This window comes from Vipera berus, assembly GCF_964194415.1.
Source record: "Vipera berus genome assembly, chromosome: Z".
Taxonomy (NCBI): domain Eukaryota; kingdom Metazoa; phylum Chordata; class Lepidosauria; order Squamata; family Viperidae; genus Vipera; species Vipera berus.
The window spans coordinates 44071397-44085439 of record NC_138205.1 but is presented as its reverse complement, the minus strand read 5'-3'; the positions used below and the strand labels follow the sequence as shown (position 1 = coordinate 44085439).

General features: G+C 35.6%; 2 protein-coding genes across 2 annotated transcripts in view; both read right to left on the bottom strand.

Moving 5' to 3' along the window:
* Nucleotides 1-687: 687 nt before the first annotated feature.
* On the bottom strand, nt 688-12165 carry LOC308678456 (retinol dehydrogenase 8-like; the record flags this gene model as incomplete). Its single annotated transcript, XM_081345662.1, has 6 exons — nt 688-927; nt 1413-1596; nt 6069-6162; nt 7822-8001; nt 9163-9324; nt 12069-12165. 6 exons carry the CDS (start codon nt 12163-12165, stop codon nt 688-690), a joined length of 957 nt encoding a protein of 318 aa, XP_081201788.1.
* A 611-nt stretch (nt 12166-12776) lies between these two features.
* Nucleotides 12777-14043, bottom strand: part of GRB7 (growth factor receptor bound protein 7) — a 55765-nt gene continuing 54498 nt past the window's right edge. Inside the window, exon 15 of the mRNA XM_081346446.1 lies at nt 12777-14032. Coding sequence (XP_081202572.1) covers nt 13886-14032 — 147 coding nt within the window. The 3' untranslated portion in view covers nt 12777-13885. The remainder of the gene's footprint in view (nt 14033-14043) is intronic.

Genomic DNA, 14043 nt, shown 5'->3' with positions numbered 1-14043 from the left:
GATGTTGTTTTACAATACAACGAAATGAATTGATTCAATTTTTATGGTTACCCATTGACTATCGCAATATATTGGAAAAGTAAAATATCGTTCATTTTATCAATAGTGTTTTAAAATGTAGATTGTATTTCTGTAAAATTACTACTATAAAAAAGCTCCAAAAATTATTTTAAAAGCAGGAAAAGTTAATCAAATTATTTACTATTTGCAATTTATATTAATAATTGTCCTTTTAATATATCATTCTTGTCAGAAATATTGAAAATGGATGCTCTTTTTTTGCTTTTTTTTCTCCTCAATATTTTGTGTGTGTGTGTGTGTGTGTCATGTTTTTGTGTATATACTTATGAATTTGGCAAAATCCCAGTTGTTAGTGTTTTTCAGCTATGCTTCTTGTGTTTATAAATTGTTTTTCTTTGGAGGAATTCTTATTGATGCTTCATTGTTTTATTTTTTTTGCTCTGTTCTCTTTTTTTGCAACTAATTATATACGCATTGCAATTAATAATGCTACAGTGCACATAAAACAAGAATGGGGAGTTAAGAGAGGTTAACAGACATAAAGTGTAAGTTCAATAGTCTAAAGCTAATACATTAAGCAATTGCTTGAATAGTTTCCATGCAACAACCCCTAAGCATCCGTCCATCTTGCTGACAGTGCAGTTTGGGCTACCATCACAAAGAACTTTATCTGAAGCCCAGCAATCGAGCACCTTGTTTCACTTTGCGGGCTTGCCAACAGAGAAGCTGGATGGCTCTTAGGCTAATGTGCAAAAGGCTGTCATATCTGAAGATCAGTTTATAGAACGAATTGGTCATCAGGGCCCCAGTGGGATCAGCTTGCTTGAGGGCCATCATAAGAGTATACATGGCATTAGTTTGGTGACGGAAGGGCGGTCTGTCTGTACTAATGACCTTTAGGACATGCTGCCAAGGGAATCAGAAGACATTCATGTGAGTATTATTTAAAAGTCATCTTTAGGAAACAATGATTTTTTTCAACAAAAACAAATGAGGTTCTATGATGTAAATCAGGGGTCTTCAAACTGGGCCTCTTTAAGACTTGTGGACTTCAATTCCCAGAATTCGTCAGCCAGCATCTCTGGCTGAGGAATTCTGGGAATTGAAGTCCACAAGTCTTAAATGGGCCAAGTTTGGAGACCCCTGATGTAAATAAACAAGAGTCCTAAGGATATCAAGTGTCAGAGAAGAGCATATCACATTTATCAATACAGTGTGAGTGCATAAAAAAAATTACATGTAAACAACCTCTTTTCATATACATGCTTACACATACTATAAACAGACAGGACACAGGACACAGGAAGTATAGTTAGTATGGTGAGATCACAGGGCATCTCTGAACCTTTTGATTCTACAGTATCAAACTCCAAGTTAGAGGATATTATCATCTCAGCTACATCTTCAGGTGTTTGACTCAGGCTGGAGAAGATGGCTCTGGAATTTTTCATGTAAATCTGAGAAAATATCTCAGCAGTATCGTGATCTGTCTGGGAATAGTCAGCTTTTTCTGCATCTTCATAGATTTTCATCTCAAACTCAGTTACCACTGGACCAGGTTCTATCAAGCTGACACTACAAATAAAGCATGAAAAATCATAACAAAAATGGATTTTTAGAAGCAGTCCTATTCTGGAGGACATTGACTACAAAATTTCAGTTTCCTCCAGTTTTTAATTTTTGTAAACTAGTCGTGTTCATTGGTACTTTCACCAGCTATCTTCAAAATCATTGAATGAGCTCAAAAATCTATTCAGTAGTACAGATCTAATATTTATACTGGTCGGAATTCATACTGGAAACTGGAACCAATCAGGTAAGCTTCCCAAGAAAAGAGTGAAAGTTGTTTGTATTGAGTTATTAAGAAAATATTGGGCTACCTTCTTCAAGTCTCACAACTCACGAATTCCAAAATACTATTTAATAATAATAATAATAATAATAATAATAATAATAATAATAATAATAATAATAATAATAAATAACAACTTTATTGTCACTTTGAATGTACACCAATCAGCATACATCAAAATGAAATTTGGTTGCATACAGCTCTCAAAGGGTCACCACCTCTGATAAACACTCCTTGTTTGTGCCCAGCTCAAATTTCAGATCATCCATTTTAATCTCTAGGGAGTGAACGATGGCAAACAGGATAGGTGGAAATGGAGCTCCATGTGGATTAGCCTTCAAATTAGCTTGTATTCCTGCACAACAACCTTGCCTCCTTTCCTTTTTCTGATTCTGACTCTTCCACCTTTTCCTTAAACAGGCTTTGCTTCTTTTCAGCCCTGGAGCACACTGTCGCCACCACAAAATCCTCCAAAAGTCTCTCTCTCTTCCTCTGGGCCTGCCAATAGCCTCATCCAGTTCCTTCACGCCATAAGCCTCGGGACCTCTCCTCCTCTGCCTCCTTTGTAAACAGCCCTGATTTGCAATAGAATCCATTGCTAGGCCAGCAGTCAGATCTTGCTGCTGGCAGAACAAATTCAAACAGCGCCAACAACTTTTAACGGTCTCACCAACAGTTCTGAAACAGCTAGAAACTTGCCATGCCAGCAAAGATTGTCAGTTGTATGTTACCTTAGTTCCGCCACGTTGCTCAAACACATTAAAATCTTCCTGATCGTGTGGCCTGTATCCCTTATATCCCTCCAAAAACTATTTACTTTCGAGAGCCAATGCAGCCGCAGCCTATCCAGGTGCTGCCATCTATTGCTATTGCTTATTGGGTCAATAATTTGGAGGATACCAGGACAAGGAAACCTGTTTTAGACTAGTAATGTCCCTCTTGAAACAGCTTTTAATCAAAATATGTATAGATGCTAAAGCAGTTTTCTTCTACTTAACAATACTCTGAATTTGGATTGGGCAAATACAATTACAACTGACCTGGAGGGGAACAGATTCCAAAAGTCCACACAGGTAATCCTCGACTTATAGTAGTAGTAGTAGTAGTAGTAGTAGTAGTAGACGACTTTATTGTCATTTCAACAATATACAGTACAGTACATAGTGAAATGAAACAATGTTTCCCCAGGACCAAGGTGCTACATCAGACGACATGAATCAAAAAAAAGAACAGAACACAACTACATATGACTCTAAACTAAAAACTTAAAAAAACTACAAATACAAGTATTTATGACACAATTGCCACAGTTGTTAAATGAATCACTGCAGTTGTTAAGTTAATAACACTATTGTGACTTTCAGTTTTGCACAGTAGCGCAGCAGCTGAGGGATCGCAGGCCTCTGCACCCTATGACTGATTTCTGCCTGCCAGGGGACCTTAAATGGGCCTGAAGTTGCCCCGTAGAAACAACATAGAAGGGGGGAAGTCCTGCCGATTGTGGAGAAATGGCGGTTGATCCGATCATTTTGAGAAAAGCTCTCCAGAAACTGGCAGGAGAAGAGGCTAGCTTAACTTCTGAGTCTAACCCAAGCTACAAGCAACCAAAGTCCAAAAGTACTACTTCAAGCTGATTGTAAACAACGTGTTTGGAACTGCATAAGATATGTAATTTTCTCTCTTCTACTTAGAAATTGATTTCCTGGAGGAAGGAAAAGAAAAACCCCAGAAGCAAAATGCCTCCAAAAGTGAGAAGGAGGGGGACCTTTGCCCCACCCTCCTGCACACAGAAGCGGTGAATTAAACCTTTCAGGGGGAACAGAAATATATTGAAATGAAAAGAATATAAGACTTAATTTGTATAAGTTTGAAATCGGTGGAATCTGTTAACATTTTCCTTTTATATCATGAAAATAGATGTAAATAATTGTCTATTACTGAAAAGAAGTGAAAGAACTGTTGCTGACATCTAGTAGTGGATGAAAATATACAACAACAGCTGCTCTATTACAGGGATTAGCAAGGCCCAGAAAAAGATAAATTTTATTCTGGTGACCTTCAATATCTTAATAACAGAGAACAGCTATGACAAAAAGAAAAAAGAAAACATCTTGGGCTTTCTACAAAGTGAGAATTATAAATTCTAAAATAAAGGGGGAAAAAAGAATTAACCTTTCTGGATTACAAATACTAACTCAACTGTGACTCTAAAGCTTTCTGCAGAGAAAGGAAAACCCTGATTTTTGGCTATCATGGAAAACCAGAGATCTGCAGAAAGAATATATCAAGAAAAAACAAATACTTTCCAGAAGAAAATCAATGCTATGTTGCAACTAATCAAAACAACAGTAATTTCAAACCATGAGGAAATTAAACATAACATTGAAAATATAAATGAACACATCTCCAATTTAACTTTACAACATAAAAATTTTCAGAAAATAAAAATAGAGAGTGAGCAGAAAAAACAGACAACTGAATATGAGACCGAAGAGAGAGATTTTAAGATGGAATTTAACAATACAAGGAAGTATAACTTAACCTAGATGGAAAACAATTACAGGAAATTCTGGACATGGAAAAGACAAACTACACTTTAAGATTACAAAATAAGTTTGATGATAAGAAAAGATTTGGCAAAATGGACTTTGCCAGAAGAATTACGAGAACTTGAGAGACAAAAAAATAATAAATAAAATCAAGAAAGGAAAAAAGGAAAAGTTTTTCAATGAATACAAAGGGGCAAAACCTTCCTATAAAAACATCTTACCTGTTTTGCCTTTTGTACCTGCAATAACATTTATAAGATTATGGGAAGATTCTTTGATTCATCGAAGCATGTTGAACAGGGAAGATGTTGGGGGGAAAAAAGGCTAAAGTGAGAATTAAGAAATTAGATGATGGGAATTACCAGAGAGAGTATTTAAAAATTAAACATTTGTTTGAATATGGTTAAAGAAATAGAAGGATTTTGAATATAAATGAAAATTAGTTTAAGAGGGATGAACCCCTCAAGTAATATAGTATGCCTTCTTTCTTTTTTTTATTTTGTACTTGGTTTTTTGACCTGAGAAATATAAAAATGTTGGGATGGTTTACATAAAATAAATATTTTCTCAGTTTTATTTTTTTTTCTTTTTTCTTTTCACTTATTTTTCTTTAAGATACAAGAAATGTAAAAATGTGATGGCTTGTATGAGGAAAAAAAGACTTAAATACTTAAATACCTGAGTCCTTCGGGAGAAGGGCGGTGTAGAAATTAAATTAAATAAAATAAATAATAAAATAAGTGTAACTAATTTTGAGAAAATCTTAACCAGTAAGAATGTTTTGAATATTGTGGGGAAAACAAATTTAAATAAGAATGTAAACAGGATTTATGACAAGGCAATCAAGATGATCAGTGAAAAGAAGCTTTATAGTATTTGCAGAAACATGAGAAAAATGTTTATATTCAACTGTCATTTATTTAAATACGTACTGTATTAATTTAAGGTTGGCAAAAGAGAAAATTGGAAGAAGAGGAAATCAAGTAAAGCTACTATATGGGCTACAGAATTATAGAAATTAATTGTTATTGATTGTTTTCTAAATACTAATCAAGACAACACGATGTTTACCAAATATTAAGGTGTATGTTAAAAATTAATAAAACATGTTGGGGGGAAAAAGTTAGTAACATGGTTAAGTGAATCTGGTTCCCCCATTGACTTAGATTGTCAGAAGGTTGCAAAAAGTGATCATATGACCTAGCACACTGCAACCATCATATATACATGCCAGTTGCCAAGCATTCAAATTTTGATCATGTGGCCGTTAGGATGCTGCAACAATCATCTGAAAAACGGTCATAAGTCACTTTTTTCTTTGCCATTGTAACTTCAAATGGTGATTAAATGAACTCTTGTAAGTGAAGGATTATCTGTATAGAGGTTGACCCTGAACTATTCATAGTGATCAGCAGCTATGTGATATTTAGTTAGCAGAAGAAATCTTTTTCACATATTGCCACTTTTTTCTGCTAAAGGTCAAAAGCTAAGCCTTCTGCTAGATTATTCCAATGAGTGCAGATGTTTTTCCTGAATTTTTGTTTGCATTACATTCATTAAAACCTTATAGAAATAAGGACATGGCAAATCTGACTATATTCTAATGGGAGGGGAGTTTATTAGCATCACTACTACTACCCACTTACAAGATATTAAATCTGAGTGCTTGGATAATAAGGCTTTCACAGAAACCTTCAATGGCAAATTTGGATGCAGCATAGATGTCGTTGAAAATGATGCCTAGAAGACAAAACACAATAGATTTTGGTTAAGCAGTCATGACCTTATCTCTATAGTTTGTTAATCAGAAATGAGGAATTTAGCTTGGGATGTTAAGATCCAGTTGGCTATTTCAGTGCAGTCTACAAAGGCCCAAATAGTTTCACTTGTTCTATTGTTCTCCCTTATACTACTGGCTTTTCCTTACACAACTGGTGTGATCGAATTCAAGACCATGTTGGGTGAGTTTTCCTCACATTTTTAGAAAGGACCATTTCCTGGCCTAGGCCTATTGGAAGAGGGGGGTTGTTGAAGGGGTTTTACAAGAGAAATTGAAGTGAATGGCTTCCCACAGCTTTTCTTTCCCCAAAGTTTAGAAAATAAAAAATGTTGGACACCCAGGGATAGGGCCTTCTCAGTGGGAGCGCCTGCCCTCTGGAACCAGCTGCCAGTGGAGCTGAGGACTGCTCCCGACCTCCGATCATTCCGCCGGGGCCTGAAGATCTGGCTCTTTGAGCTCCCGGGCCCAGGCTGAGGAGACACTCATTTTAATTGGGATTTTTTAATTAGTACAGGGTTGATTTAATATTTTTAAATTGGGTTTTAACTTTTGTATGGATCTGTTTTTAACTCCCTGTAAACCGCCCTGAGTCCTCAGGGAAAGGGCGGTATATAAATGCAATAAATAATAATAATAATAATAACCTTACCTCTGAAGAGCCAACCACAGTTGCCAGCAAAATATCAAGAAATTTGTGGTCTAGACCACAGACCCTAAACCCTGAAGCTCAGCACTTCCCATAGATAACTGGTTGTGAAAGCCTACACTAGCTGGAAACATTGCTTCTATCTTTCCCCTGATGTTACTTATGGTCCTTCAATGGGAAGATAGAATGAACTACAATCCCTAACCCAGGAAAAATAATCAGTCCGTAGGATAATAGATTATATTGGCTGTCAACAAGACAGGATAATGACTAAGTTCGTATAACATGCCGAAACCAGAAACTACCAAATGCTAATCTGATGTGTTGCGAGAATCCAACCTTGGATTGGAATTGGTTTTATTTTTATTGTTAATTTTAGAATCATGATCAAGCAGAAAATTCTTGTTCATTTGGATGCCTGAGTTTTATGCATTTTAGGAACCAAAGGAACATTTGGACAGACTAAATATAAAATTGAAAGCTTTTATAAAGGTTTTTGGTCTCTCCAATTTGGATATATTTATTACTTTTTAGATAGCTTAAACATTGCTGCTTGCTGTATTATTTATATACCATAATATACCAATCAGAATATCTGCAAGATTTGTCTCAAACTAGCATTATGTAAACAACTGGATCTATACAGAGAGGATTATATGTATAGAGTATTTATTTTGTAAATGTACATATGTTGGTGCATGAATGATCTATGATATCTCTACCTCAATCATGATTTAAAATGGTTATGATGGTTATTTTATTCAACCACATTATTTTCAAATCATGGATCCTCCAGGTAACTTAGAGAAAACTTCTCACAGTTTATTTGCTCATGCTATCTGGAAATTGGTTGTGATCTAATATCCTGTTGGGCAAGAAATATTGTCCTAAAATATATGCATTTGAAAGGGATTCCTTATCTGCTGCTTCTGAACTGACTATTGTACAGACAATGTAGATAAAGTCAGCTTACCTTGCAAACCCAGGACACTACTGATGACCACAATGTGTCCACTCCTCCTTTTCTTCATGTCTGGCAAGACCTCTTTAATCATCCTTACTACACCAAAGAAGTTGGTTTCCATTATAGCCTTCATCTCTTCAATTGACTGACACTCAATAGGACCAATGAAGCCCAGCCCAGCATTGTTGACTATAAGAAGTAATTAAGAATTTTGACTGTTTTACCCACTCACCACATAATAAGACAAAACATCAAATCGAACCAGTCAACTGAAAATGACATTATTGAACCTTGAAAGTTTGCCACTTGGATATGAAATGGTATAGGGTTTCCTGTCTGTGCAAGGGGTTGGACTAGATGACCTCCCTAGATGACCTCCAAGGTCCCTTCCAACTTTATTATTATTATTGTTGTTGTTGTTCTTATTGTTATTAATCATTGCACAGTCAGCCAGATGTTCAGACTGGCCTTGGCATTTTTGTCTACCTATCGAGTCCTTATCAAAGACCTGGGAAAGGCAGATGTGGATGTTTAATGGTATTACAGATATCGTCGCAGGATGGAAGCAGTTCCTAGTAAGGCTGCCTTTTGCAATTGTCAATGCCAATGGTGTTCAAGTGGTGCTCCAGTTGTTTTGGGATTGCACCCAAGGTACCTATTACTATTGGTACTACCCTTGCTTGCCTTTGCCACAGTCTTCCTATTTTTATTTGTAGGTCTTTGTATTTTGTTATCTTCTCCAGTTCTTTCTCATCTATTCTGCTGTCTCCAGGCACTGCCATGTCCACTATCCAGACTTTTTTGTCTTTCTTATCAACAATTGTTAAGTCCGGGGTGTTATGTTGCAGGTGCTTGTCTGTTTGAATTATTATTATTATTATTATTATTATTATTATTATTATTATTATTATTATTATCATCATCATCATCATTATCATTATCATTATCATTATCATTACTGTTGTTTTGTTGTTGTTGTTGTTATTATTATTATTATTATTATTTATTATTATTATTATTATTATTATTATTATTATTATTATTATTATTATTATTATTATTATTATTATTATTATTATTATTAATTTGCCCTTATCTTCCATGGCCATTTTGGTTTGGGCCATAGGAGAAACTGGATACCTGGCTTTCATGGAGGTATCTGTTTAACTGAGACATGTCCATGCAGACAGAGAGACAGACAGACACACACACACACACGGGGGGGGGGGAAGGGGGAGAAAGAGAGAGAGACAGAGAGAGAGAGAGAGAGAGAGAGAGAGAGAGAGTTTCACGGGGTTTGTTGTATGTCCCCCAGAAGGCTTATAAAGCTGCAACTCTCTGGGTACTCACTGAGGATATCAATATGTCTCTGAGGAATGCTGTTAATGCAGTTGTGGATGGATTTCTCATCGCAGACATCCAGCTGTTTGATCTCTAGAGTCTGGTTGAGTGCTGGCCCTGCGGCTGCTTCCAGCTTTTCTTTCTTGGTGACATTCCTCATTGTGGCAATCACTAGAATACAGGTGAGGCTTGGTCATATATTCTTTTCAACTTGGCTGGCCAAATTCGGGAGTGGATTCTTTCCTGTTTTATTTCAAATGGCCAAGTGCTTAAAATTTTCTCAAAGCACAAACCGAATATAAATAAGATTGTCAAGTGTATAAATATATGCATATAAGGTAAACATGAACTTACCTAATACATTAGCAATTTTACCAACTGGTCTTTTAATTTTGCTTTTGTCAAGTTCTTCTCATAATTTTTCTCAACCTGGTATCTTCAGGTGTGCATTACAATAGATATTTACTTCATTTTTATTTACTGCAATGTATTTCCAGAATATTCAGTAATAATTTCCTGGTACCAGAACTTTTGGAAGCACAAATGTGTTCTCAAAATTGAAGCAGACTCTCACTTGACACTGAATCTATTTTCTTTCAACAGGTGGTTGAAGGAAAGATCTATAGCAAAGTTGGCATTTGCTAAACATTGGAAGTTACAACATGGAATATAGTTTATTTTGTCTTTGAAAATGCTGTACGAGACTCATCCTTTGCAATATAATTGTTAGCCTTGGGTGTAAGTCCACTAACATTTGACTTGAGCAAAGGGAAGAAAAGTCTCTCTATGATCAGGATCAGGATGGTACAGGACTATAGGGCCAGTTAGTGTATATAACAATCTCATGGTTCTTCAAATATAACTTTTCTTAATGTAGTAGTGTCCAGATGTGTTCCCCACAAGGTGCTGGCTGATAAATCAGGAGACTCTGAGTTCTAGTCCCATTTTAGGCATGAAAGCCAGTTGGGTGACTTTGGGGCATTCACTCTGTCAGTCTAACTAACCCACTTCACAGAGTTGCAGTTGCGGGGAAAATGGAAGAGGAAGGAGTATTGTTTATGATCACATCCCTGAAATAGTTATAAAATAAAAAAGGTGAGATAAAAATTTAATAAATAAAAGCCTGCCTTGGAATATACTAAAATTCATTTGTAAAACCAGTTGTTGGTTTCTTTATATCAATCTACTAAAGGTCCAAAAGTAAAGACTTGGATGTTTTATTTTCACTAGTTGATGACCCTAAACACTGACCAATAATCTACTCCCAAAATATCAAAGTATCATTTTATGATCCAAGATGTCAATGTTTTGAAGACCATGTAGTGGACATCTGGATTTAAAACTGGAACAGTAGAAGAAAAAGGTAGCATAAATCAACAGCTTTTGATCATGCAGGAATTCTGAGGGAAATAAAATTGGAGTAAATAAATTCTCAAGCTTGCAAACTTCTAAAATTGGTATTATGTTATATTAGAATTCTTTACTCTATTTGTCAAGAGATGACTAAACTTTTGCTGTAAAACACCAGTAGTATAAACATATTTTCAAAATTTAATCCTTTCTTGCAATGAAATATAGTGGGCAAACCAGGAAAGAGCTCTAACTATGGTTAATCTCATCCCAATATTAATATTTTCACCATTTTGTCCTTTAAGACTGTTAACTGAAATGGTGCTTCAGTGCGGCTTATGGCCTGTTAGTGAATACACATACAATTACTAGGGAGGAAGTCTGAACTCTGAAAGTATTCAACATTTACCATAAATCGGCTTTTCCAGTACAACAGATCGTGCCTGTCCTGAACAAATATATAACAATGTATAGAGACTGCCCAGGCAACTGAAACGTTTTTGAAAGTGAGGTTGGTACTCAGTACTGTGCACTTTTTAACATATTCATATAAAAATTGAGTCCCCATTTAGCAATATATTGTATAATTCATCAAAACCTATTTGACAGAGAAATTGTATTTGCTTTCAGTGCCAAATAAATATTTAAACCTATTTATATATGTTCAAATTTTAACCTGGTTACTGAACTTATTCTTGTATTAATTAGATTTATATCCTGATTTTATCTTGTATAATTCAAGGTTAGGTGGTATTCTGGATTAGTATAATACACAGAACTCCTAACAACCAAACATATTTATCATAACTAAGCTAGTATCATTAACTGTATGTAAGATTTTGTGCAAACACTTTTGTTACATCTGTAACTGGCCTGCTTAACCATGTTTTGTAAATAGTTACTAACTTATCATCTATATAATCATTATATATAACAAGGCTACCTAACATTTGGGGATAATAGCAATGTTGGAATAAAGAGAGTTTATTTTAAACTTGCTTGCAAAATGATTGTTGAAAAAGCTGTAACCCGTCATATAACACTCATATTTTGGAAGGCAGATGAAATTCTCAGCTACAATCTACTCAACATTTTGTTTTCTAAGAATGCTTTAGATATTTTAAGGATGTGAGAGGCATTGTTGGAAATAGTTTACTTTGGCTGATATTTGTGTTGCATGATAACATACCAGCTTTTTATTTAATTACAGAATATATACCTTGCTAGGCCCCAAACATGGGACAAATCTAGTTAACAAGCATTTAACACATATCTCCCTTGCTTCTCAGCTAACAAAGTGAGATAGAGCTTGCAGCCTAGAGGTTAAAACAACTCCCTAATGTGCAATCAGCCCAGGTTCGAATCTCAGAAGGGTATGGCTGACTGATGAAAACAAATAAGTTTGAAATGCATATCAGTCTCCCTTTAATTCTTTGTTAGCAATCTAAAATTTACACACACACACACACACACATATAATTTCATTATTTATGAACTTAGTCACAGTTTGCATATACAGCATTTACACACACATATACATAAAATCCACAATTTTGAAAACTCACCTTGGAACCTCCTCTGTTTATCTTTTGCTAGTTTAGCAGCCAAAGCCAGCCCAATGCCAGAAGAACAACCCGTTATCAGTACAATTTTGGGAGACATAGTGCCGTATGTGAAGGGGAGAAATGTAGACTCTCAAAAAAAGGACTTTTAAGAATCTTTTGAAAAGACTTGAACTTCCTAAAAACTTTGTACCCTGACATCTTCTTCAAAGGGTTCAAAGGGCTTTAAAAAGGGCAGCTTAAGACCTAATTGGCTAAAATGTAAACTCTTAATCTCCCAAATTTTTGTTAAACCCCAAATGGATTTGCATACAAATCCCATCTAATCAGTTCCAGGGATCAGACACTCGTGATACATGAACAAAACCATGAGACTTGGCAAAGTATTTGGAAAAAAGAAAATGGCATTTCCCAATAACCTTTGTAAGGCACATTACTGAGCTTGGTTTGTTTGTAGACAAAATATCATAGAATCATCATAATTAATCTGGTATAGTGGTCTTTTTTCCTGACACAATCAATTTTCAAGTGATATTTACTGGATGGTTTTGCAAATGTTATTTAGCACTCCTCTCTCCAAGGCATCCAGAAAGACACTGGGCAGTCAAATTATACATACATACATACATACATAGCTTGTTGGTTTTACAACTTGATTTGAGTAAAAAGCCAGCACTAGGTATCATAAAAAATAAGATTTATTATTAGCATTTACAGATACAAACAAAAAAACATCACAGTATATACTGGCCTCAAAAAATAGCAGAAAAAAGAGTTTCACAGCGTTCTTGCATCATCCCCTCTTGCCCTCACAATATTTTAAGCCCTTAACACAAGGAGGAAAAAAAACAACTCTTCGAACCTTGATTTCTCATCTGTCGCATTAACTAAAGTTAACCAAAAATCTTTCAATCTTTGCTCTGCTATAGGACTCGCAATTAGAAGAATTTATGGGTTTTGTGATTTCCCAAAGCCCAAGGTGATTCTGTCTACCAGGCAGCCATTGTTCTCAGAGCTAACAGAGTCACAATAAATTTCAGAGCAGTCTTTGGCTTCATGTGAGCGTTCCTACTGTGGATTCTTTCAGGTCAGTCTCAAAGATTCTTATCAGATCCTTATAACATTGTAGCCTGTCTCTTGAACAGGTTGCATTTACTTTCATAAACTGTCATGCTACTAGGTACCAGGGAAAAGATTGAACAATAAAAGAGCTCCTTTTCTAACAAAGATGACAGCACCCACAGAATTTGGGGTACAACCAGACAATAGTTCTTAAGAGAGTTAATAAGACAACAATTCTTTGCAATAAGAATCAATTCTTACATTTTACTATTGTTTCTAGTCAGTTAGGATTTTGAAACAATGCATAACTCTGCCATAGATACTGGACAACATCCAGACTATTAGAAATTGGCAATCACATTAGAAAAATTAAATGATCAATACAGCAAAATCTCTGTAACATGGTGACAAAGCAAAGTCTATATAAAAACATATATAGAGAAGGGCACTCAGGAAGTAAAAAAATGTCATATGAAAAAAGACACCAGTCAACAATGTTGTGACTATTTCCAAACTAAACTACTATACTGTGACCTCAAATCCTTCTTTGATTCTGAAAAAAACACCTCAAGGCTTACTGATGAGTAGCCTCATAGGAAGGTCCAACACTGTTCTTTTCTTGGTTTTTGTAGGAGTGGCTGAAGGCAAGGTGAAAGTCTGAATTAGCTGCTGGTGTATGCATTTCAAAAGGACCTATATATAAGCCTTAGCCAATATATATATTCAGGGCCCAGGAATGGCCAGTGGATGACAGTCTATCATAAGGCAACACATGTGCAGTAGTGCTTCAGCTTGCAAGGCAGGATGCCACGGTTGATTTGGTGAAACTCTACTAGTTGAATCAAGTCAGCAAAACGTGTCTGGCCATCATCCATAGTATAGTAGAGGCGTCCTTCTTCTTCACACTGAAAGGCAT